Source organism: Anguilla anguilla, chromosome 12, assembly GCF_013347855.1.
Source record: "Anguilla anguilla isolate fAngAng1 chromosome 12, fAngAng1.pri, whole genome shotgun sequence".
Classification (NCBI taxonomy): Eukaryota; Metazoa; Chordata; class Actinopteri; order Anguilliformes; family Anguillidae; genus Anguilla; species Anguilla anguilla.
This window is the reverse complement of record NC_049212.1, coordinates 38,794,250-38,816,431: the sequence shown is the minus strand read 5'-3', so window position 1 is coordinate 38,816,431 and position 22,182 is coordinate 38,794,250. Positions and strand designations below refer to the sequence as shown.

Genomic DNA, 22,182 nt, shown 5'->3' with positions numbered 1-22,182 from the left:
GCGAGAGGCAGGGCTGGGGCAATCCTGTGGATTCAGGGCGAGGATGCAAGCTGGAGCGGTCTGCGAACTGGAGGTAAGGGGCAGGAGCCCCATGGAAAGAGAAAGATACTAGGCACTATAAAGATAGTCAACACACAGAGTAAATGTATGTGTACGTAATGCCACCATTATGCTAAACTAAGATACCAAGCTCTGTAAAGGCCAGCTTGACACTTGATGCTAAACTACCTCATGTGTCAACTCCATAAAGGTGAGCATGACACTCCGGGTTAAGCTACTTAGCCTGCCCGCGTTGTAAAAGTGAGCTTGACACTTGAAGCTAAGCTACCTGATGTGTCAGCCAGCTTGACACTAAACACTAAGCTCCCTACCCTGTCCAGTTATGTGCATTTAATTTCATAAACTCCGTTATTATAATTTAGTTGACCATTTAACAGCACATAGGTCTATATCAATGGCTAACAATAGGATTGGCTGAAGAGTTCATTTTAAGCCTGCAATTAAGACAGCGAGTATGGCTGAAGCCTGCACATACACAGGAAGATTGTTCCATAAGACAGGAGCTCTACAAGAGAAGGCTCTACCACCCATTATAATTTTAGATATACATGGAATTGTCTCATAACCAGCATCTTGTCAACAAAGTAACCATGGAGGAGAGTGAGGAATAAGTAACTCACTAAGTCAGGGGCTAAACAGTTCCAAGCTTTATACGTTAGCAACAAGATTTTAACACCATGGCTGCTTATTATGTCCCCAAGAGGGAGCATGTACAAGGAAGAAAACAAAGGACCCAACACAGATCCTTGACGTACTCCAAAGTTTACCCTGGAATACTCAGAGGATTTATTATTTACCCTAACAACCTGAGATCTGTCAGCGAGATAGGATTTAAACCACATAAGGGCTTGCCCAGTGATACCAACTGATTTTTCTAACCTATGGAGGAGGATATGACAGTCTATGATATCAAATGCAAAGCTCAGGCAGGAACACAGATACAGCCACAATCAAGGCAGAGAAACAGATCATTCAATACTTGTGCAAGAGCTGTTCAAGTACTAAGATGCTTCCTGGTAAACCCCTTTTGACCCAATAAGGTATTTTCATTAGTTGATCAATAAAATACTAATTAACAGCAAGACCCAGCAGACCCTACAGCTCTCCAGCACCAGGCTTATGGACCACTGCAACAGACAAAGTGCTCTGTATTAATCCCACTGTCTGTGTTGTGCAGAGCATCCCTTACGCGGTGCCCATCTACGGTGGTTTGAGGACGGGGATGTCTGTCCACATTCAGGGAGCGATTCCCTGTGACGTCACCAGGTGAGGAACTCCTGTGTCCTATCAGTAATTGAGGACATGGAGGGTACTGCAGGGAATGGGCCTGTTTATTGGTGGAAGAACTAATGAGTCTTTGTGGATCTAAGCATGTGCAGAACTGTTATATGCTCTGAGTGACTCCCCTATTTTACGCAATATTTTTGTTGTACCGTGGGGAACAAAATTCTTTCGTCTTTTTGTTGCACTGTGGTGAACAATATCCTATCATATCTACAAAGCACAATTTATACTGTTGGACATATGTTGAAGAAATTCAAGTTAAGTACGTTGCTCAAAGATACAATTGCAGTGTCCTCCTTAGGAATCGAACCTAGAATGTTTGGGTTGATCGATTGCAACATGCCTTCTGTTTTTAGTGCACAGCTGTGTATTAAGATGGGTTTCCATAGTACTGTACTAACACAGGGTTAGCTGCTCATTATGGTCAGAAAATTCTTAATTGCTTGAACTATCAATTAAGGGGTACTTGCACTGCCAGGGTTTTCATATCCAGTGTTAGCAAAGCTATTAGTTTGCTTAGCTACAGATACCACTGCAAGTCATAGAGTTGATAACATGAGTCATAGCTTAGCATACCCCAGGGTAGCTACCCTAGCTTAGCATACGCAAGGGAGCTGCCATAGCTTACCATACCCAAGGTACCTGCCATAGCTTAGCATACCCAAGGTAGCTGCCATAGCTTAGCATACCCAAGGTAGCTGCCATTGCCTTGCATACCCAAGGTAGCTGCCATAGCCTTCCATACCCAAATGAGGCCTATGGGCATGCTGTAGATGCCCCTTCAGGTATCAACCCAGTTCTCTAACCATTGTTCTACATACCCCTACAATTTGGAATAACAGTGGTGTACTACAAAGCAAGTGAAATCACTGTTCTCTAGCATATGAGATCTCTCACATTAATTGCCTCCAATTCATGTTTACAAATTTTTGTTAGGAAGTGAACTTTTTCCTGCAGTGAGCTTTCTGATATTTAGAATTAACATTGGCAGATGTTGAGAACATCTCTAAAAGAATTCTGGATCATAGGCTAGGAATTAGTGATGAAAAATCCTCTCTGTTGCCCCCTGCAGGTTCCACGTCAGCCTGCAGTCTGCGGAGGCAAAATGCAGTGACAAGGCCTTATACATCAACCCCCGGTTCAACCCAAAGGAGTTTGTGGTTTTCAACACCTTTAAGAATAGGAAATTCCAGGAGCAGGAGAGGGTCACTGATATGCCCTTCATTCTGGGGGAGAGCTTTGAGCTGGTCATCATTGTCACCGGGCAGGGCTACCAGGTCAGAAAGACAATAATTTTTTGTGTTTGTGTGTGTGTTTTGTATAAATATATGTAATGCCTATTTAATGTGATGCTGCTGGCATGCTTTAGCAGCAGTTTCCAGGGGACCTCCAGTTGATTAGTTCTTTCATAAGAACATTAGGAAAGTGATGATGAGACCTGACCATTCAACCCAACTTAGCACATCAATTTATTTATTTATTTTTTCCAGTTGGTTTGGTCTTTCATCCTCTATTGTTGCCTCATTGGTTGGAATGCCATCTGAGCTCTGTGTCCTTCTAGTGCTTACATCACCAGCAGTGTGCCTCTGGTGGTTTGGGCGTGCAATCGTTTCTCAGGATTTTTTCTCCATACACAGATAACACTGTAGGAGTTTGCCATGATATCCACTTGGCAGAATATGTACAAAGAAAGAAAAAAAGCTATTACCAGATATTTTTTTAAAAACAGCCTCCTTCTCTCGATCTCCGGCTCCATGCAGGTGAACGTAAACAGTCGTAAGTTCTACATGTTCAAGCATCGCATGCCGTCAACGAGAGTGCTGGCCCTGGGGATCGGTGGGGACGTGTTTGTGGAGTCCGTCAACATCATGGGGGTGAGGAGGAGCCATGTGCATTCTGTCTTTAAATTTGTGCCTTTAGCAGGTCCTCTTATAAACTGCTTAAAACACCATACGTTTTTTCATTTAAGCATCTATATATGTGATTAGGTATTTGTAGGTATGGTAGGATTTGGAGGTGCATTGCATTGTTCTCCCCCACTCACCCTAACTTTAGTTTTTATTTCAGGGAGGACCCGGAGCTATACAGGCATGGCCAGGTCCAGGATACATCGGGGTTGGTGTGACCACTCTGGCATCTCACTATGCATGCACACACACACATCAGCCCTTTTCAGGTGGGACTGGCCATCCCTGTTCTAGACAAAAAGATAAAAACATTTGCAAACCTGGTCCTTGAAAACTGCAAGGTGTCCTGATTTTTGTTTTTGCCTTAACGTTTTTTGACCAAATGAAGAAAGTGAGATGAGTTAACTATAACTGCTTTATTTGATTAGCCTATCATGTGCTGATTGACAGTAAAACCCAGCAGACCCTATAGCTCTCCAGCACCAGGGTTATGAATCACTACGACACACAAACTGCTCTGTGTGAATCCCAGTGTTTGTGTTGTGCAGGCTGGCTCATATACGCAGCCCATCCCTGGTGGTTTGAAGGCGGGAATGTCTCTGTACGTGCGGGGAACCATTCCCTCTGAAGACATCAACAGGTGAGGAACTGGCTGTGACGGGTACTGCAGGAAATGGTATCGAGACGCAGTTGGTGGTTGAAACTAGTTAGTGATTGACAGTTCACAATAGCTCCACCAATTATGCAATTCATGAAAGTTCACTCCTTCATTGCGAATCAGGGAATTAACTCTGCACTGAGAGGAATTGGCAGAGGTTGAAGTGCAGTGGGTAGCACTGCCGCCTCACAGCAAGAAGGTCATGGGTTCGAAACTCGGCTTGGGGCCTTTCTGTGTGGAGTCTGCATGTCCTCCCCGTGTCCACGTGGGTTTCCTCCGGGCATTCCGGTTTCCTCCCACAGTCCAAAGACATGCAGGTAGGCCGATTGGAGACTCTAAATTGCCCATAGTGTGTGACTGAATGGTGTGTGTGCCCTGCGATAGATTGGTGGCCTATCCAGGGTGTATTCCTGCCTCTTGCCCAATGCACGCTGGGATAGGCTCTCCCTGCAACCCTGCTCAGAATAAGCTGGTATAGATAATGGATGGATGGATGGATGAAACATCTCTAAAAGTATGCTGATTCATAGGCTAATGGGGAGCCTCTGGGCTAAGATTGTTTGTGACTGATGTGTGTATGTGTTTGTTGTCCATAAATAACTAATGCTAAGCAAGTTTCCCCTGGAAGGCAGTGCAGTGTAGTGGCTGGTCTTATTGTAGCATGGTAGCAACAGTACGTTTCATGGTGGGAAGGATACTCTGCCATGAAGATTTCAGTCAAACTCAAAAACTCCTGTTACCAACCAGAACCTCCTGTAGTCCAGAAACAGAGAAGGCTGTGAAGGACTGAGGAGGATTGTTAGAGCTGAGTATCTTATCTGGTGACTCTAAAGAATCTGTTCTTGCTCTCTGTTGCCCTCCACAGTTTTCACATAAACCTGGAGGGTGGGGGTGATCTTGCCGTTCACTTCAACCCCCGATTCAGCGGCTGGAGAGGTGTGGTGTTCAACACCTGCGACAATGGCCAATGGCAAGCGGAGGAGAAGGTCAATGCGATGTCCTTCCGTAAGGGGGAGAGCTTTGAGCTGGTCTTCAATGTCACCTCAGAGGGCTACCAGGTCAGAAGAATAGGGTGTGTGTGTGTGCATGTGTGTGTGTGTGTGATGTATTGTGTGCATGCTTGTAATGTCTCCTTCTTGCACAGAAGTAGAACCTTATTTACTAAAGTAGAGCATGATATTCAGTTGACAGTTTGAACGCACCGGATGAAAAACACATTTTAACCGAAATGTAGAATTTCAGGCTTTGTTGACCTGGTTCCTGCAGGTGAACGTTGATGGTCGTGAGCTCCACATGTACAAGCACCGCGTACCACTGGAGCAGGTGACTGACCTGGTCATTGGTGGGGATGTCCTTGTGCAGACCATCAACATCATCAGGGTGATTATTATTATTATTATTATACTTATATTATTTATCAAGGTCTTGATTGAAAGCCGTGATCTGTTAATTAGCTGAATAAGGTGTCATAGTGCTGGGCTAAAACAAAAACCTGGAAACCCACATTGGCTGTTTTTCGGATATGATTGAAAACCCCTGTTCTAGACCAACAGATTTGTAAGCCTTACTGTATGGCTTATGTAAATAACAATTATCCCATACAAACGAAAAAACGACACTTTTTCAGTGTCTTACACAGTGCACATTTTTACATTTAATATATTGTATTTGTATATATGATTGGATTTGGAAGTGACTTGCTTTGTGTTCCCCACCCCTAACAGAGTTTGTGTTTCAGGGTGAACGGATCTATCCCGGTCCAGGAGATGTGAGCGTAAGTGCGATCATTGGCCTCTCACCACATGTGCTAATGCACACACACAAGCACACGCACCAAACAAACAGATTTGCAAACCAAACCCTGATCGTTGTGAACTGCAAGGTCTGCTGCTTGTCGTTTTTTGTCTTAAAGTTGCCAACCCCTTCAGACCAAATCAACCAGATGATGTGAGTTAGCTGTGTGATTAGCTCTATTGATTGATCGATCTATTAGGTGCTGATTGACAGTAAAATCCAGCAGACCATATAACTCTCCAGCACCAGGGTTATGAACCTCTGAAACAGACAAACTGCTGTGTGTGAATCCCTGTGTTTGTGTTGCGCAGAGCACCCCACTTTCCCAGGCCATCGATGGCGGTTTGAAGCCGGGAACATCTCTGAACTTCCAAGGAACGGTTCACAGTAACATCAACAGGTAAAGACCCTCTGCTGGTCATGGAAGGTACACAGTGACAACAGTATCCATTTGGGGCTGGACAACAAGATGCTGCTGTGAAAATTAATCAAAAATAATTTTTCCTGGGGCTCTGTGGAAATGTATGTACAGCCAATGGGAGGGCAGGGCTTTGTGGGATCTTGCTCAGCTCGTTGGAGGAGCCATGGCAACACAAAAGACTACTTTGCTGATGGTGTTCAGTGCCTGTTTGTCCTCCTCACACCCATCTACTTGAGAACCAACATTATGTACCAGGGCGAATTCGCTGACACTAAGCTTACAAGCTTACAACCTTACACAAGAGACCTCTGATGGTCAATGCGAGGCACGACTGCACCACACAGTTAACACATGGTAAATGGACTGTGTTTATATAGCGCTTTTATCCAAAGCGCTTTACAATTGATGCCTCTCATTCGCCAGAGCGGTTAGGGGTTAGGGGTTAGGTGTCTTGCTCAAGGACACTTCGCCACGCCCAGGGCGGGGTTTGAACCGGCAACCCTCCGACTGCCAGACAATCGGTCTTACCTCCTGAGCTATGTCGCCCCCACACATCTTACACAGTTTGTGGCTCTTTACGGTTTTATTGGGGAAATAAAATGCTGTACCGCTGTGTAAGGGCTGTGGTTGGTGGGTGGCAGGCATGCAGCAGCCCTGGGACCAAAGTTACACGCCCCCTTGTGTGATCACTGGCACAACTGATTACTGACTTCAGTTGTTAAAAAGTACAGTTAGAATCGGTCGATAAGCGACCTCTTGCTGACATGCTGTTCACTTGTTTGTTTCAGAGGAGAAAACCACATGTCCTGTAGATGAACATGGTACTCATGAGCCTGGTACTGTTCTGTCACCCTCCACAGGTTCCACATAAACCTGGAGGCGGGCAAAGATGTAGCCATGCACTTCAAAGTCAATTTCCAACAAGCTGAGATGGTGATATTCAACAATCTTGAGAAGGGCACTTGGGGTACGGAGGAGAGGGTCACTGAGATGCCCTTCCGGAAGGGAGAGGACTTTCTGCTGTTCTTCAGTGTCACCTCAGAAGGCTACCAGGTCAGAGCGACAGGAACCGTGTGTGCGTGTGTGTGCGCGTGTGTGTGTGTGTGTGTGTGTGTGTGTGTGTGCATGTGCGTTCGTGTGCGCCCTTTGCAGGCGCCCTTGTGTGTGTGTATGTGTGTGTGTGTGTGCATGTGCGTTCGTGTGCGCCCTTTGCAGGCGACCCTTGTGTGTGTGTGTGTGTGTGTGTGTGTGTGTGTGTGTGCGCATGTATGTGTGTACACAGGGCCCCCCCCCCTTTTTTCTTTCATTCAATGGCTAGCATCCCAGAGGCCCTAAACGTTGTGGACTGGAGGTGGTGGTGGGGTTTTTTAATTGGAATAAAAAAACAGACCTTGCCAATGCTGCTGTCCTCTCTTTAGCCGCTTTTCCACTGTAGGGCTGAACCGTTACCAGGGCCACTCCGTGCCCTTCCGCGCTGCTCAGTACTCGTGGGAACGGTTACGGTTTCTGTTTCCACCGTCGGGCTGCCAGAACCAGGACTAGGAAGTATCTAGTGAGGATAGCGAGTGATGCGGTGGATCAGCGACGGCGTCCCGTTGTGGATGTAATATGCGCCAGTTGTTGTTGTCGTCGTCGCTCCCCGTACTGTTTTGTTTTTATGTTATGTTTCGTTGGCTGACGAAACGGACGAGGATTCTGTGCATTTTGGTCTGTTTTTGGTTTTTCTTTTTAACGTATCCTCCACTGACCATTACTGTTGCATGCATTAAAAACACTAACTAACGCTTACATTACAGCGTGAAATATCCACATTATATAATACCACTAACCTATTTAAAGACTCTCAATCCAAAAATAACGTGTATAACTGAAATATTTTGAGCAGTAAAACTTACATAGCAATGGTGAAATTTCATCTGTGCTCAAATAGAGACAGTAAAGCAACGAGTTCAATGATGTCAGATAGGTCTCTCACCAAATATATGGCTTAGCTATGCCCAGAAGTCCTCAATAATAATAGTATTTTCCAAGAAATTACGAAAAATCATTAACAACGTTTCGTTAGGTGCAGCGTCTTAATGTGTAAGTGAAGGCGATGATAAGAAAATGTTTCGGTTACGCTGACCTATAAAATGCTATTCCAAAGCAAAATTAGACATGTTATTCATCGTTAGAAAGCTTATACTCTCACCTACTGAATAAATGAACTGTCAATCAAGCCAGACTGTACTAAAAACGGCAACAATGCCGTAAACGATACGTGTGGTATTATGCACAGCTATTTTGAATGTACCCAGGCATCAAAAATGCGCGAAATACATTTCATAAACGGATTGTCCAGGACTAGCTATATGACCACTCGGTCTCAAAAGGGACTTCTCTACGCGTAAAACCAATGGTAAGGTTATGTAGCCTATTTATTCAATATTTAGTCCCAGATATTGACTGTAGAATGACATGGTATCATTTTTTAAAACTTTGTCCCGTTTATTTCGTTATTCAGTGAGCAGCGTTCACTGCTGTATATCTTATGGCTATTGTCGGGTTTATCTTGTTGCTATGACGGAATACGATTTTTGATTGGCATTTTTATTTATATTAGCTTGTCCACTGACCTAGCTTACGGAAGAGGATGTGAAGAGACCGTTTGCGGAGTCACAAAACTGACGTAATGTGAAACCAATCAGTGAATACGTCATTAAACCTGCCCACCCGAACGGTTCTGCTGCACTGAGCACGGTTGTCTAACCGTGCCAAAAATATCGTGCTGGGCACGGTTTGTAATCGTTCCGCGTCAAACCATTTCCAGGTGGAAACACCATTGGAACCGTTCCCCTCCCTGCTCAGAACCGTTCGGCCCTGCAGTGGAAAAGGGGCTTTTGGCCCTGTCCATTGTCAGTGCCTCTGAGAGACTGAAAGTTTTCCCATATTCCCATACGTATGTGTGGGCCTGTATGTACACGTGTATACTGTGTGTACGTGTGTAATGTATGCTGTCTGTAAAATAATTAAATCACACTGACTAAAATATGCCATGATATTGAATTGACAGTTAGAATGCTTTGGAAGATTGAATAGCATAAACAGAGGTTTTAATTAGATGCAGCTCCTTTGACTCCTTGCCTTCTCCTCTGGTTCCTGCAGGTGATCGTTAACGGTTGTAAGTTCTGCACTTTCAAGCACCGCGTGCCGGTGGACCGTGTGACCTCCCTGTCGGTCGGTGGGAACGTCTCTGTGCAATCCATCACCATCAATAGGGTGAGGAGGAGCCACGTACATCCAACATTTAAATCTATCTGTTTGGTTTTAGGCTTTTAGGAGACCCTCTAATCTAGTGTGTTTTTTTTTTTGTTTTTTTACAGCGTATCCTATATGTATTTACATATATATTACATATTTTCTCACTCTCTCACACACACTCACTCACGCTTAAGCAGGAAGGCACACATACTTTTTTCAGAATGTGTCGGACGCATGACTTTTAAACATTTATAAAGTAAAATGGGAATATTGCAGTTTTCTGTATGGTTAATTTAAATAATATTTAGCCCAATACAAACAACATTGCTGGTGTGTTTCTGTGTCTTAGGCTGGAAACATGCTTGATTTAAAATACGCGTACGCGAAATGGCTGTCATGGTAATCTGGGGGTCATTTAGAGCGCTCTTTGTGAGCCTTCTCAAAAATAGGCACTATGTGTCTACAAGGTGCAATACCTGCGTGAACCACAGGGGCAGTATTCATTTTATGCCTAGTGACGTGACTGATGCCAGGAAGCCAGGATGGATGGCGGGATCATTTGAAGGGAAGCGATGATCTGCCCCCTAGTGGACATACCTTTTAACCACATCACATTTTCTCCACTGGAGGGGCACTTCTCGATTAGAGGAGCACCTAATTGGGCACTTCATGATGTTTTCTCACCTGTGGGAGTACCCTATACAGCACTGCATCCCATTTTCTCTACTGGAAAGGGCACCCTTTCGGACACTGTCATGTAGGGGCGGCATAGAGGGCACTTCATAATGGCACCCTTTTCCATTGGAAGGGCACCCATAGGGAACGTCAAGTTTAGACCATTGTAAGGGCACCATATAGGGCACTGCATCATGTTTTCTCCACTAGAAGGGCACTCATTAAGACACATTATCAAATCTTCTTGCTCTAGAGGGCACATCATCATAATTTCATCATTTTTTTCCCATGTGAAGGGCAGGCAATAGGGCACTTCCTCTCGTTTTCGCCACTCTAGAGGGCACTTTAGTGACGCTTTTTCAACCATGGGGGTAAACCCCCCCCCCCCCCGAGTCCGCCAGTGGATATGACTGTATTAAGAGATGCATTGTTTTGTGTTCTCCACGAACCCCTAACTGAGTTTACATTTCAGGATCAAGAGGTCATACCAGGGTATCCACGTCCAGAATCTGTGAGTGTGAACAAAAAGTATAAACAGCCTCCCGTAAAAGCCGATTTAAATTTCTATTTAAACCGCTATGAAACCTTTTTATTCTTAAACTGATAGATACAATACATTTGTGTTTGCCTGGCGGCAGCTCCAAATACAGTCTGCAGAAATAACAAGGGAGCAATTTAATTCAAGTAGGACTACGACAAAATCAGTTAGCGGCTTCTCAAATTCAAATTGGTTTGTTTGTCAGTTTATCCCATTAAACGATTAAACCCTGGCTTCTAATTGATTAATTACAGTTAACTGATTTAATTGCCATGTTCTAAGTCTTTTAGTGTCTTACACAGCATGTTTTCTTTTGTTACATTTTATGCCTTGTACTTGTATTCAGACATTTGTAGTTTCAGTATGATTGGGTGAGGAGGTGCATTGTTTTGTGTTCCCCACCCCTAACTGGGTTTGTGTTTCAGGAACAAGGACTCATACAGGAGTACCCAGGTCCAGGAGATGTGAGCGTGAGTGTGAATAACGATGGCGATAATGCACACACATCCACGCATGAATACGCACGCACACACACACACACACACACACACACACTCTCACACTCTCTAGAGCAGACCCTTTATACCAAATAAGCCTGATGAGCTGAGTTAACTCTGTGATAAGTTAACTCTGTGATAAGATGCGTTAATTGATTGATTTATAAAGTACTGATTGACAGTGAAACCCAGCAGACTCTACAGCTCTCCAGCCCCAGGGTTATGAACCTCTGCAACAGACAAACTGCTCATTATGAACCTGTGTTTGTGTTGCACAGACCACCCCATTTCCCAAGGCTATCGATGGAGGTTTGAAGCCAGGAATGTCTCTGTATTTCGAAGGAATGGTACACAGTGAGGTCAACGGGTGAGGAGCCTCTGCTGGCCATGGAGAGTACTGCAAGGAATGGGGGCGCACCACTATTTTGTGGTGGACAAATTAATGAGGATTTATGGAACCAAAAAAGGGTGGAACTGTTGTATTCGTTCTGTCATTCCCAGTGATTATTTTTGTTCTGCTAAGAGGGGAAAAATACTTTCATTAGCTGAAACAAGTCAGCGATTGATAGCTCACTGTAGCTGAACTTATTATGCAAGGGAGGCACTCCATGTGATGCTTAATTTTTAATTACTGTCACACTCGGACTTCAGCTGAGAAAAAGTGAAGTAAGAATCAGTCGATAAGCGACTTCTTGTTGATATGTTTTGCTTAAGAAGAGAAAACCACATGTCCTGCAGATAAACATGGTACTCATGAGACTGGTACTGTTCTGTCGTCCTCCACAGGTTCCACATAAACCTGGAGGCGGGGAGTGATATAGCCATGCACTTCAGAGTGTATTTCCAACAACCTGAGCTGGTGGTATTCAACAACCTTGAGAAGGGCAACTGGGGTAAGGAGGAGAGGGTCACTGAGATGCCCTTCCGGAAGGGAGAGAACTTTCAGCTGCTCTTCAATGTCACCTCAGACGGCTATCAGGTCAGAACGACAGAAAACGTGTGTGTGTGTGTGTGTGCGTGTGCGTGCTTGTGAGTGTATACAGGGCTGCTCCTGAATGTTTGGGGTCCCCTAGCATAATTTTATTTGGGCCCCTTCACCTTTTTTTTCCGTGGCAATCATCCCAGAGGCCCTAAACATTGTGGACTGGGGTGGGGGTGGGTGCACGCCTTGCCAATCTTCCTGTCTTCTCTTTGGCCCTGTTGAGTGTCAGGGCCTCTGAGAGATTGAAAGTTTTCCCATATTCCCACACTTGTATGCGGGCCTGTAAGTAAACGTGTATAATGTGTGTGCACGTGGGATGCCTCCTGCCTGCAAAGGAATATAGCCACATTTACTAAAATATGTCATTATATTGAATTGAGAGTTTGAATGCTTTGGGGGAAAAAATGGCACGAACAGATGTTTTAATTAGTAGCAGCCTGTTTGACTCCTTGCCTTCTCCTCCGGTTCTTGCAGGTGATTGTTAACAGTTGTGCGTTCTACGTGTATAAGCACCGCATACCGGTAGATCGTGTGATCTCCCTGTTGATTAGTGGGAAAGTCTCCGTGAAGACCATCAGCATTATCAAGGTGAGAAGGAGCCTAGTACATCGTACAATTTAAATCTTGCTGTTTACTTTCAGGCGTTTAGCAGATTCTCTTATCCAGTGTTTTACACAGTATGTGTATATTATAAATATAGTATTTGTATATATATATATAGGTATGGGGCATGCCATCCCAATATATATATATATATACACACACACAAAAAGATACTTATGCAGGAAGCATGCATGTATATGTAATGTGTTGGAAGCATTGTTTTTTTTAAGTGAAATAGGAATAGTGTTGTTTTCTGTATGGTTTAGGATACAAACGACAATCATGTTGGTCTTTCTCATTGTCTTACACAGCATGCATTTTTACATTTAAGTCTTTTTATTTGCATTCAGACATTTGTAGATATGATTGGGTAAGGAGGTGCATTGTTTTGTATTCCCCACCCCTAACTGGGTTTGTGTTTCAGGCACAAAGAATCATACAGGAGTACCCAGGTCCAGGAGACGTGAAGGTTAGTGTGAACATCCTGGCCTCTCACCACACACACGCCCACACATGAATACACACACCCATGCACGCACACACACATGCACACACGCACACACGCATACACCCATGCACGCACACACACACACACGCGCGCGCGCATACACCCATGCACGCACACACACAAGCACACGCACGCATACACCCATGCATGCACACGCACGCACGCACACGCACACACACGCATACACCCATGCACGCACACACACATGCACACACACGCATGCACGCACGCACACACACACACACACACGCACACACGCATACACACATGCACGCACACACACATGCACACGCACGCACACGCACACACGCACACACACATGCACACATGCACGCACACACAGGCATACACACACACACACACTCGAGAGCAGACCCTTTATACCAAATAAACCTGATGAGCTGAGTTAACTCTGTGATAAGCTGTTTTAATTGATTGATTTGTAAAGTACTGATTGGCAGTGAAACCCAGCAGACTCTACAGCTCTCCAGCACCAGGGTTATGAACCACAACAGACAAACTGCTGCGTGTGAATCCCTGTCTTTGTGTTGCGCAGAGCACCCCATTTTCCAAGGCCATCGATGGTGGTTTGAAGCCGGGAACGTCTCTTTACTTCCAAGGAAAGGTTCACAGTGAGATCAACAGGTAAGGAGACTCAGTAGATGTTAATGGCATCTAGATTGTATATTTCAACATTCACATACATTCAATGAACACTGCTTTATGAACTGTAGCTTGTGCTAGTACTTTATTTTCAACACCAGGACACAAATAGAAAACATCAGCGTATGCAAATAAAATGCAGACAGGATTGAAGAACAGAGGACGATTATAAGAGCCGAGTATCTCAAAAGAACCTGTGATAATGTGTTTTTTTGCTGTCTGGCACTCTCCACAGGTTCCACATAAACCTGGAGGCTGGGAGTGATATTGCCATGCACTTCAAAGTCAATTTCATATATACTGAGCTTTTGGCATTCAACACCCTCCTGAATCGTGGATGGCAAATCGAGGAGAAGCTCGACCAGATGCCCTTTCGTAAGGGCCAGGACTTTGACCTACTCATCAGTGCCACCTTAAAGGGCTACCAGGTCAGAAGGGCAAGAACCTTTTGAGCGTGTGTGTGTTTTGGTATTGTGTGCATACATCTACTGCCTCTTTGCTGCAGATGAATATGATCTTATTTACTAAAGTATGGCATGACACTGAATTGACAGGTTGAAATGCCATGAGGGGATAAAATGGCTTAAACAGAAGTTTTAATGAGTAGCGGCCTCATTGACTCCTTGCCTTCCCCTCCGGTTCCTGCAGGTGATCGTTAACGGTTGTATGATCCACATGTACAAGCACCGCATACCGCTGGATCGTGTGACCTCCCTGTTAGTCGGTGGAGATGTCTCCGTGAAGTCCATCGCCATCATTAAGGTGAGGAGGAGCCCCATGCATGTCTAACTCCCTCTCTCTTGCTCTCTCTCTCTCTCTCTCACACACACACACACGTACAGTACTGTGGAATACGTTGTAAGCATAATTTTTATTCAACATTTAAAAAAAATTGGTATCTGTAAATCATATTTAACCCATAGAAACACAATAATGCCTGTATAGTCAGATCTCACTTCTCCCCTTTTCTCAACCCTGTTTGGGCAGGGAAGGGGGGACCCAGCAAAATTGGGGGGGATGGGGGGGGTGTTGGGGTAAAATAAAACTTTTTTATCTGAATTTGACTTTGAATCTGTCCATCCTTTTCTGAACTGAACTTTACCTCTGTAAATGTGCGCTAGCTGCCTTGCCTGTGTGCACAGTAGAGTGGGTGCTGTACTCTAACTGTGCTAGCCTGTGCAGAGTGTGCACTCATCACCTGTCTCTCTCCTCCAGGGCAGTACAGGCGATGAGGTAGGAGGAGGATCATGGTACAATTGGAGATTCCTGCCGGTGAGTCATTGAGTGTGGCTGAGTGAAGGAGTGGGACAGTGACTGAATTAAGAAATGAGTGAATATATTTTCCTATTTTCACACCATCTCATGAGCACAATCCTTTTTTCTCATTTCAGATGATGGGTAAACAACCAATCTACAAACCAGTGAGTACTGAGTACAGTCTGAATGAAGGGTGTGAAAAGGGTGTGTATGATGACAGAGTAGTGATTTATCCTGTTCTATTTACAGTAATTCCACATAACAACATTCATCTGTGTTTGTGTGTTTGAGAGAGAGAATAAGGTAATGATAAGGGAGAGTGAGAGAAAGAATAAGGGACAGAAACAGAGAGAAATTCAGAGATGAGTGTGACACGGTGTATATTTTGTGTTTAGCCCATTCCCTACACCAGGATGATCCCAGGAGGATTGACTCCAAATAAGACCATTGCTTTCAGTGGCAGAGTGCTACCTGATGCCGACAGGTAACCTGTGTACCTCTCCTAACTTTCTCTTTCTTATCTTAATCTGCCAATTCCTTTCTTCCTCTCCACCACACCACTCTCCCTCTCCTGAACTGCATGTCCCACCATCATATGAACTCTCTTGGAAATTAACCTCACTGCAGTGGTTTATTCCACTTAGAGAACAGCTGTTCACAACACACCTGGGGTCTTACAGGGGTTTGGTTTAACTGGAATGATGCCTAAAATATTTGGTTATGAAAGCAGTGTGCAAACTGCATCATTTCAAAATTAAGAGCAGGGGCTGCTGGGTGGCTCATTGGGTTAAGGCACCATGTTTGAGTCCCACAGTCTTGGATGCATTCCAGACCATACCAGCACCGATTGTGGCCAATTTAGCTTAGTTTAGTTTATTTGACAGTAAAAGTAAGGCAATCACAAGATTACATCTTCGCTTAAATGTCCAGGACAGCACAATTAAGTCACAGACGTATTTCCATTGTGCTTAATATATTAACAGCAAAGATGGCACCGAACCATATAGCTAGGCAGTATCCAACAATGATAAAAAAAAAAAAAAACATTAAGCTTCTAAGTGGAAAACACTCCTGTATTTCTAGATTTACTATAAACCAGGTTTTGACCTGATGCTATTTGTAAATTTATAATTGCTGAATCATCAGTATATAAAAACAAAGTCTCTGCACTAGCTGACTTCAATTTTGTTGAATATAGAGTATAATAGTGGACCCAAGAGGCTACCTTGTAGGCTGCTGCACGTTATAGGTTGTTCCTTGGGTAGACAACTCTGAACTTCTACCCTCTAATTTCTGTAGGTCAAATGGGAGACAAACCAATTCAAGGCTAATGGGCTCAAACTTAATGATGACAGATTATTAAACAGCAAGTTGTGGTCCATGTTGTTGAATGGCTTTTGCAAATCAGTTAAAATCATATCACATAATTTACGGCATCCATTTTGCATCTAATAAAGTCAGTTAAATACAACCAACAGGAGTCGTTTCAGTAAGACTTACTGAAGCTTGACTTCAATTGTCAGTTTTGAATCACTGATATAGTGATATAACTGTTAATGTGCTACTTTTTACAACAATTTAAAAGTAATGCTCAAAAGAGAGATAGGTCTATAATTCCCCTTGTTTGACCTTCGTATATAGTGGGATAACCTTAGAATGTCTTGTGTTATTTGGTACGATATCTTGTTCTAAAGACAAATTAATAATGCGTGCAGCACAGGGTGCTCTAAGATCAGCTGCATTCTTCGGATTCCTAGAAAGGGTATTATCAAGGCCTATAGCTTTCACACAGTTAAGGCCCTTCAACAAACTTCCAATTTTATCCTCTGAAAAGGATTAAAAGAGGAATTATTTGCTATAACACCTAGGTTTGAGTAAAAACCTTGAATATAATCCAGACCATAGATGCTTGGCTGGGCTGGGAGGCAGACTACCAACAAGCTTGTGTGCAACTGACTTAAAATGGGCATTAAAGTGATTGGCAGTGGCCTCAGAAGACAAAGCACGGTTGACAGTTGCGTCGTTCAAGTTACAGGAGGGTTCGAGTCGGTGAGGGGTCCGCATTTCATTGCTGTGTGGTCAATCACTTGCCTGTGGAGAGCGTGCTAAAGCCACATATGAAAGGTCTTCCTCCGACTCTACTCTATGCAAGCTTAACTGTAGTCTGCAGTTTGAAAGGAAGCAGGTTGGTGACAACACGTGTTTCAGAGAACCACGAATGTCTTCACTCTCCTGAATGAACTGCATATTCCAAATTTGGCTGGGAATTGGTGGACATGTCAATAGACATGGTGCTGAATTTTTAAATCAATAAAACTAAGCTGTACTACACCTTTTCTTCATACATTACAGTGTGTAATAAGTAACACATGCTGTGTGTGTGTGTGAATGTGTGTTTTCTACAGGATTGTTTTTAACTTCAAAGTGAGCAGCAGTGGGGACATCGTCTTGCATTTTAACCCGCGGCTGAACGAGGGGTCAGTGGTGCGGAACAGCTACCTGCGTGGGACATGGGGGGCCGAGGAGAGAGATGTCAAGTTCAACCCCTTCCGGCAGGGGCGGTACTTTGAGGTGAGTCGACAGAACTAAGGCCATTCTCACTCAAACAGGAGTCTATATGTCTCGGTCCTAAGTGTGTCTGTGGTAGCCTAAAGCGAAGTGTGCCATTTTTTAAACAGTATGTTCCTAACCCCACCCACCAAGCACTTACTATTTCATTAAATGGGGAATTTCGTCAGCATTGTAGTTGCACTTATGTTACAGTATGAATGTAACATTGTATGTAATGTACTGAAACGTATGTGCTCATTACCACTCTGTCTCTGTCCATCTCCTTTGGCCACAGTAGTGCAGTGTTAGTGTGTAACCAGGTTTACTGCATTAACTTCATGGTTCATTACTTCCCTTCTATTTTTCTCTCATTTGTCTGTTTTCCTGAACTCATCGTTTCTCTTACTTGTTTTCTGTCTTTGGTCCCCCATCCCGCAGATCTTGATTCGCTGTGAGACGCAGAAGCTTATGTTTTTTGGAAACGGGAAGCACATGTTCGACTTTTACCACCGGTTCCAGCCATTCACTAAGATTGACGCCCTGCACATCAGTGGGGGCGTGCAGCTGTCCCACATACTTATGTGAGGCTTGCTGTTCTGATGTCACTGCTCTGATCTCACTGTTATGATGCCACTGCTCTGATGCCCTGACCTGATGTCACTGCTCTGATGTCGCTGTTCTGATACTCTGCTCTGATGTCACTGCTGTGATCCCCTGCTTTGAAGCCCCCTCACATCCCAGCTTTTAGTGCTACACGCCCACTCCAGAGTCTTCAGCTCCCATTCTCATTTCTCTGCCTTCCTCTCTTTAAGGCTGTTTGTTTACTGGTGTTAGGAGCTGCGTTTCACAAAGTCAGTTAATAAACACTATCACGCATTCTAAAGATTGCCTCATTTTTCCAAGAGAGTGTTTCATAATATCCATGGCAGTAACCACCATAAAATAAACTTTTTTTTAAATGTATTTTTATTTTTCAGTACACCATCAATTAAGTTCATAAGAGGGAAATGTCCAAAAGATGTGGCTCACAGTGTGTTTCAGAGTGAGCTAGTAGCTGGTGTGCCACAGAACACACGTAGGGACTGTGTCTGTGTGTTCCGACCAGGACCGGCTTTATGTATCTACTGTAATTCATGGAGGGTCTTGAGTCGTGTCATTCCCGAGACAAGCTTAACGATTAGCTAACTTATAACAAAGCCACTGTTATGTTCATACAGTTAATACTATTAATCCATTGGATAACATTGATCTTATTAGCTTACTTGTATCTTTTAGTAAGCCAAACACAGAATGTTTCATCGAAAGTCACTGAATTAAGAAAACTTGTTTGTGGTGCAGATAATGCGTTTACAATTGTTATCCAAAACGTGCAAGCTGAGGAGGTTTTCTTACCCTTAGGAAAAACTCACTGCAGAATTGCTTTTATTTATTTGCACAATTTTTGTTTCCATTAGTGGGGTATGGAGGACAAAACGTGCCAAAATTGAATAAGTAATTAAATAAATATGGACTGCTCTGCTACTGTCATCAGCCACCCACCCCCCGATCCACTTGCCCTGGGGGACAAGCTCTGGGATCTTGATGTCATTCATAACAGCTGGCACCACCAAGACACATAGTACCTCATCCGTCCAAGGCCATGAAAACAACTGATTGCTTCAGGGCCCCTGCCAGACTGGTGACACAACTTGTTTCTGCACCAGTCAGGGACCCACTGTTCCTTTTGAAACATGCAGCCCTGTACTTGAGTGAAAGTACAGATACCCTTGCTAAATATTACTCCACTAAAAGTAGAAGTCTTCAATTTAAATTTCTACTTGAGTCAAAGTACAAAAATACCTGCTTTTAAAAATACTTAAGTATCAAAAGTAAAGAGTACTATTATTTAGTATTGTTATGTTTGTCAGGGGTTGCTGACATAACAAACCATTTTAAAATACAGTAGGCAAACTAAATTGTTCACCTCCTAGCATACTGTATGTAAGAGTGAAAACTATGGTATAAATGCATATTCACAGTTTAATAAAAAAAAAAATGGAACAAAGGCACCATCAATTTCAATATTTCACTATCAAATATCAAAATACATTGAGATTTCCTGGCAACTTAGCCACCAGAAAGGATATAGCACAGGCAACAGGTCATAGCTTAATGCGGAAGTGAATGCGATAAAAACGCTGTTCCAAATGCAAAATTACAAATGAAAACAATGTCAGCTAGGTATATCAACATACATATGGCTTAGGCATACCCAGAAGTCCTCAATAATAATAGTATTTCCCAATAAATTACGAAAAATCGTTGACAACGTTGCGTCAGTTGCAGTGTCTTTGACTGCTAGAGTGAATGCGATGATGAGAAAACTTTCGGTTGACCTATAAAACGATATTCCAAAACCGAAATTAGACATGTTATACATGGTTAGAAAGCTTATACTCTCACCTACTGAATAAATGAATTCTCAATCAAGCCAGACTGTATTAAAAAGGGCAACAACGCCGTCAACAACACGTGTGCAGCAGCTTCTGGTCCGGTCTTACTCCAGAAAACGGCATCAGCTTCTAATACCACACATGTTGCTTTCGGTGTTCTCGTCCTTTGTAGTACAATCTGGCTTGATCTACAGTTAATGGATCCAATAGGTGACAGAATAAGCTTTCTAACAATGTATAATATGTCTAATTTTACTTTTGTAATACCGTTTTATATCCCAGCGTATTCGAAAGTTTTGTCTCATTATAGCTGCATTACGCATTCAGTCTGTGGTAGCAGTGAAAACAATGCTTTATCACCCCAACTCGTAGGTAAAAGGCACTGCACCTGGCGAAATTTTATCGATGAATTTCGTCATTTCTTGGAAAATACTATTATTCTTGAGAAAATCTGAGCGTGACTGAGGCATATGTTTTCTGATAGACCGAGCATATACTTGGACTGTTAAACTGTCTCTCTGTGTTCCAAATCGCCTGTCTCTACTCGCCCTCCCCCCTAGCTAACGTCTTTGGTTCAAAGTGTCATGAGCCGATTGAAACGCACGCTGCGCCCTGATTGGTAGGCTTCAGTATGAAAGTGATGTCGTATTATTATTCTATAGGATTGTAAGAGGGAAGTCAAACTGTACCTGTACTTCAAAGGACCCGAGAGCCTTGTGGTAAAACAATAAGTTACTCGGACTTCCTCTGGATGAGCAGGCCATTTGGCTCTCTGGACTGTTACCCTCTGGACAAGACTGGAATAAGTGGAACTGGACTGGTTGTTTTTTATGGTTGTGGGGGTCATTAAGGATCATCAGGCCTCTGGCCAAATGGTGGGGCAACTGCGCGGGACAGTACCACAGTGCCCTTATGTGGGCCCCTCTGCCATTACACTTTTTATTTCTTTTCTGGATCTGGACTTTAAACCATCTGTTTATCCTATTTACAAACCCCGGAAAACCGTACAAACCATGCACATGTTTTCATTGTATTATTATTTTATGCCTTATGTAATAATAACATGGATTGCATGTAAAATGGTTAAACAAAAGGGTATTTTCATGACAACTGCACCATAATATTACATCCACTTGACATGTTTGGTATGGACGTATTCAAGATAATTCCAAGCAATTGAATGTTTCATACCAAATAGAATTTGAAAAAACATAGTTTTAGAAACTTGGGGAAAAACTACCACAATGGAATGTCCTCTCTGGTAATCATCTCCTTTTCCCAATTTCCCTACTAATTGTTTCATACCAAATAGAATTTGAAAAAACATAGTTTTAGAAACTCGGGGAAAAACTACCACAATGGAATGTCCTCTCCGGTAATCATCTCCTTTTCCCAATTTCCCCACTAATTGTTTTAACAACCGCCTCCAGATGGTGGGGGCCGGAATTCCAGATTTGACTTGGCCAGGTTAATTTATGGCAATGCCGCCTAGACCAAACGCGGGATTTGGCTTAAAAGGAAGGGAGACAAAGCAATCGAGGAAGATCGTAAACGACTTCCCCACGTTGCACATACTCTGTGTTCTGTGTGTAGATAGACAAGGAAGATCGTAATCGACTTCCCACATTGCACATACTCTGTGTTCTGTGTGTAGCTAGTCAAGGAAGATCGCAATCGACTTCCCACACTGCGCAGACTCTGTGATTTCGTGTGTAGCTAAACAGGCTGGGTAAGAACTTTTTACTCTGTATTTATGTTTTTAAACCTTATAATTGATTTTGAATTTGAAGCTAATGACCTACCTGCCTGTTAAATAAATTCTTCTTATTTTAACTTGAGTGGTCTTCATGACTCTAATCCATTTTATCTTCTTTTCAGCCGAAATTCCGATTAAATACTCAGGGGGACAATTATGACTAGGACCTACTGATCAGGGGTCTAGTACAGCGAACGTCTTTAGTGAGGTCTTCAAGTTAGATAGGCGACCACGATCTGCCCGCTAACGGGATTGGTGGTATTGGTTCTGGTGTTTTGGCTTAAGAGGACCCATGGGCGTTATACGCCGGTTCTTGTCAAATTCGCCTGAAGGAGCCCGATAGATACGCACCGTCCT

General features: G+C 43.4%; 1 protein-coding gene across 1 annotated transcript in view; it reads left to right on the top strand.

Moving 5' to 3' along the window:
• LOC118209822 overlaps positions 1 to 18,520 on the top strand; it is a 28,247-nt gene extending 9,727 nt beyond the window's left edge. Inside the window, exons 7-31 of the mRNA XM_035385503.1 lie at positions 1,238 to 1,326; positions 2,417 to 2,621; positions 3,105 to 3,218; positions 3,412 to 3,459; positions 3,800 to 3,891; positions 4,775 to 4,967; positions 5,176 to 5,289; positions 5,648 to 5,683; positions 6,015 to 6,103; positions 6,985 to 7,177; positions 9,269 to 9,382; positions 10,512 to 10,550; positions 11,003 to 11,047; positions 11,353 to 11,441; positions 11,861 to 12,053; positions 12,531 to 12,644; positions 13,084 to 13,128; positions 13,724 to 13,812; positions 14,066 to 14,258; positions 14,479 to 14,592; positions 15,046 to 15,102; positions 15,222 to 15,251; positions 15,483 to 15,571; positions 17,493 to 17,658; positions 18,076 to 18,520. Of these exons, the coding sequence (XP_035241394.1) occupies positions 1,238 to 1,326; positions 2,417 to 2,621; positions 3,105 to 3,218; positions 3,412 to 3,459; positions 3,800 to 3,891; positions 4,775 to 4,967; positions 5,176 to 5,289; positions 5,648 to 5,683; positions 6,015 to 6,103; positions 6,985 to 7,177; positions 9,269 to 9,382; positions 10,512 to 10,550; positions 11,003 to 11,047; positions 11,353 to 11,441; positions 11,861 to 12,053; positions 12,531 to 12,644; positions 13,084 to 13,128; positions 13,724 to 13,812; positions 14,066 to 14,258; positions 14,479 to 14,592; positions 15,046 to 15,102; positions 15,222 to 15,251; positions 15,483 to 15,571; positions 17,493 to 17,658; positions 18,076 to 18,222 (2,697 nt within the window). The 3' untranslated portion in view covers positions 18,223 to 18,520. The remainder of the gene's footprint in view (positions 1 to 1,237; positions 1,327 to 2,416; positions 2,622 to 3,104; positions 3,219 to 3,411; positions 3,460 to 3,799; positions 3,892 to 4,774; positions 4,968 to 5,175; positions 5,290 to 5,647; positions 5,684 to 6,014; positions 6,104 to 6,984; positions 7,178 to 9,268; positions 9,383 to 10,511; positions 10,551 to 11,002; positions 11,048 to 11,352; positions 11,442 to 11,860; positions 12,054 to 12,530; positions 12,645 to 13,083; positions 13,129 to 13,723; positions 13,813 to 14,065; positions 14,259 to 14,478; positions 14,593 to 15,045; positions 15,103 to 15,221; positions 15,252 to 15,482; positions 15,572 to 17,492; positions 17,659 to 18,075) is intronic.
• Positions 18,521 to 22,182: the final 3,662 nt, after the last annotated feature.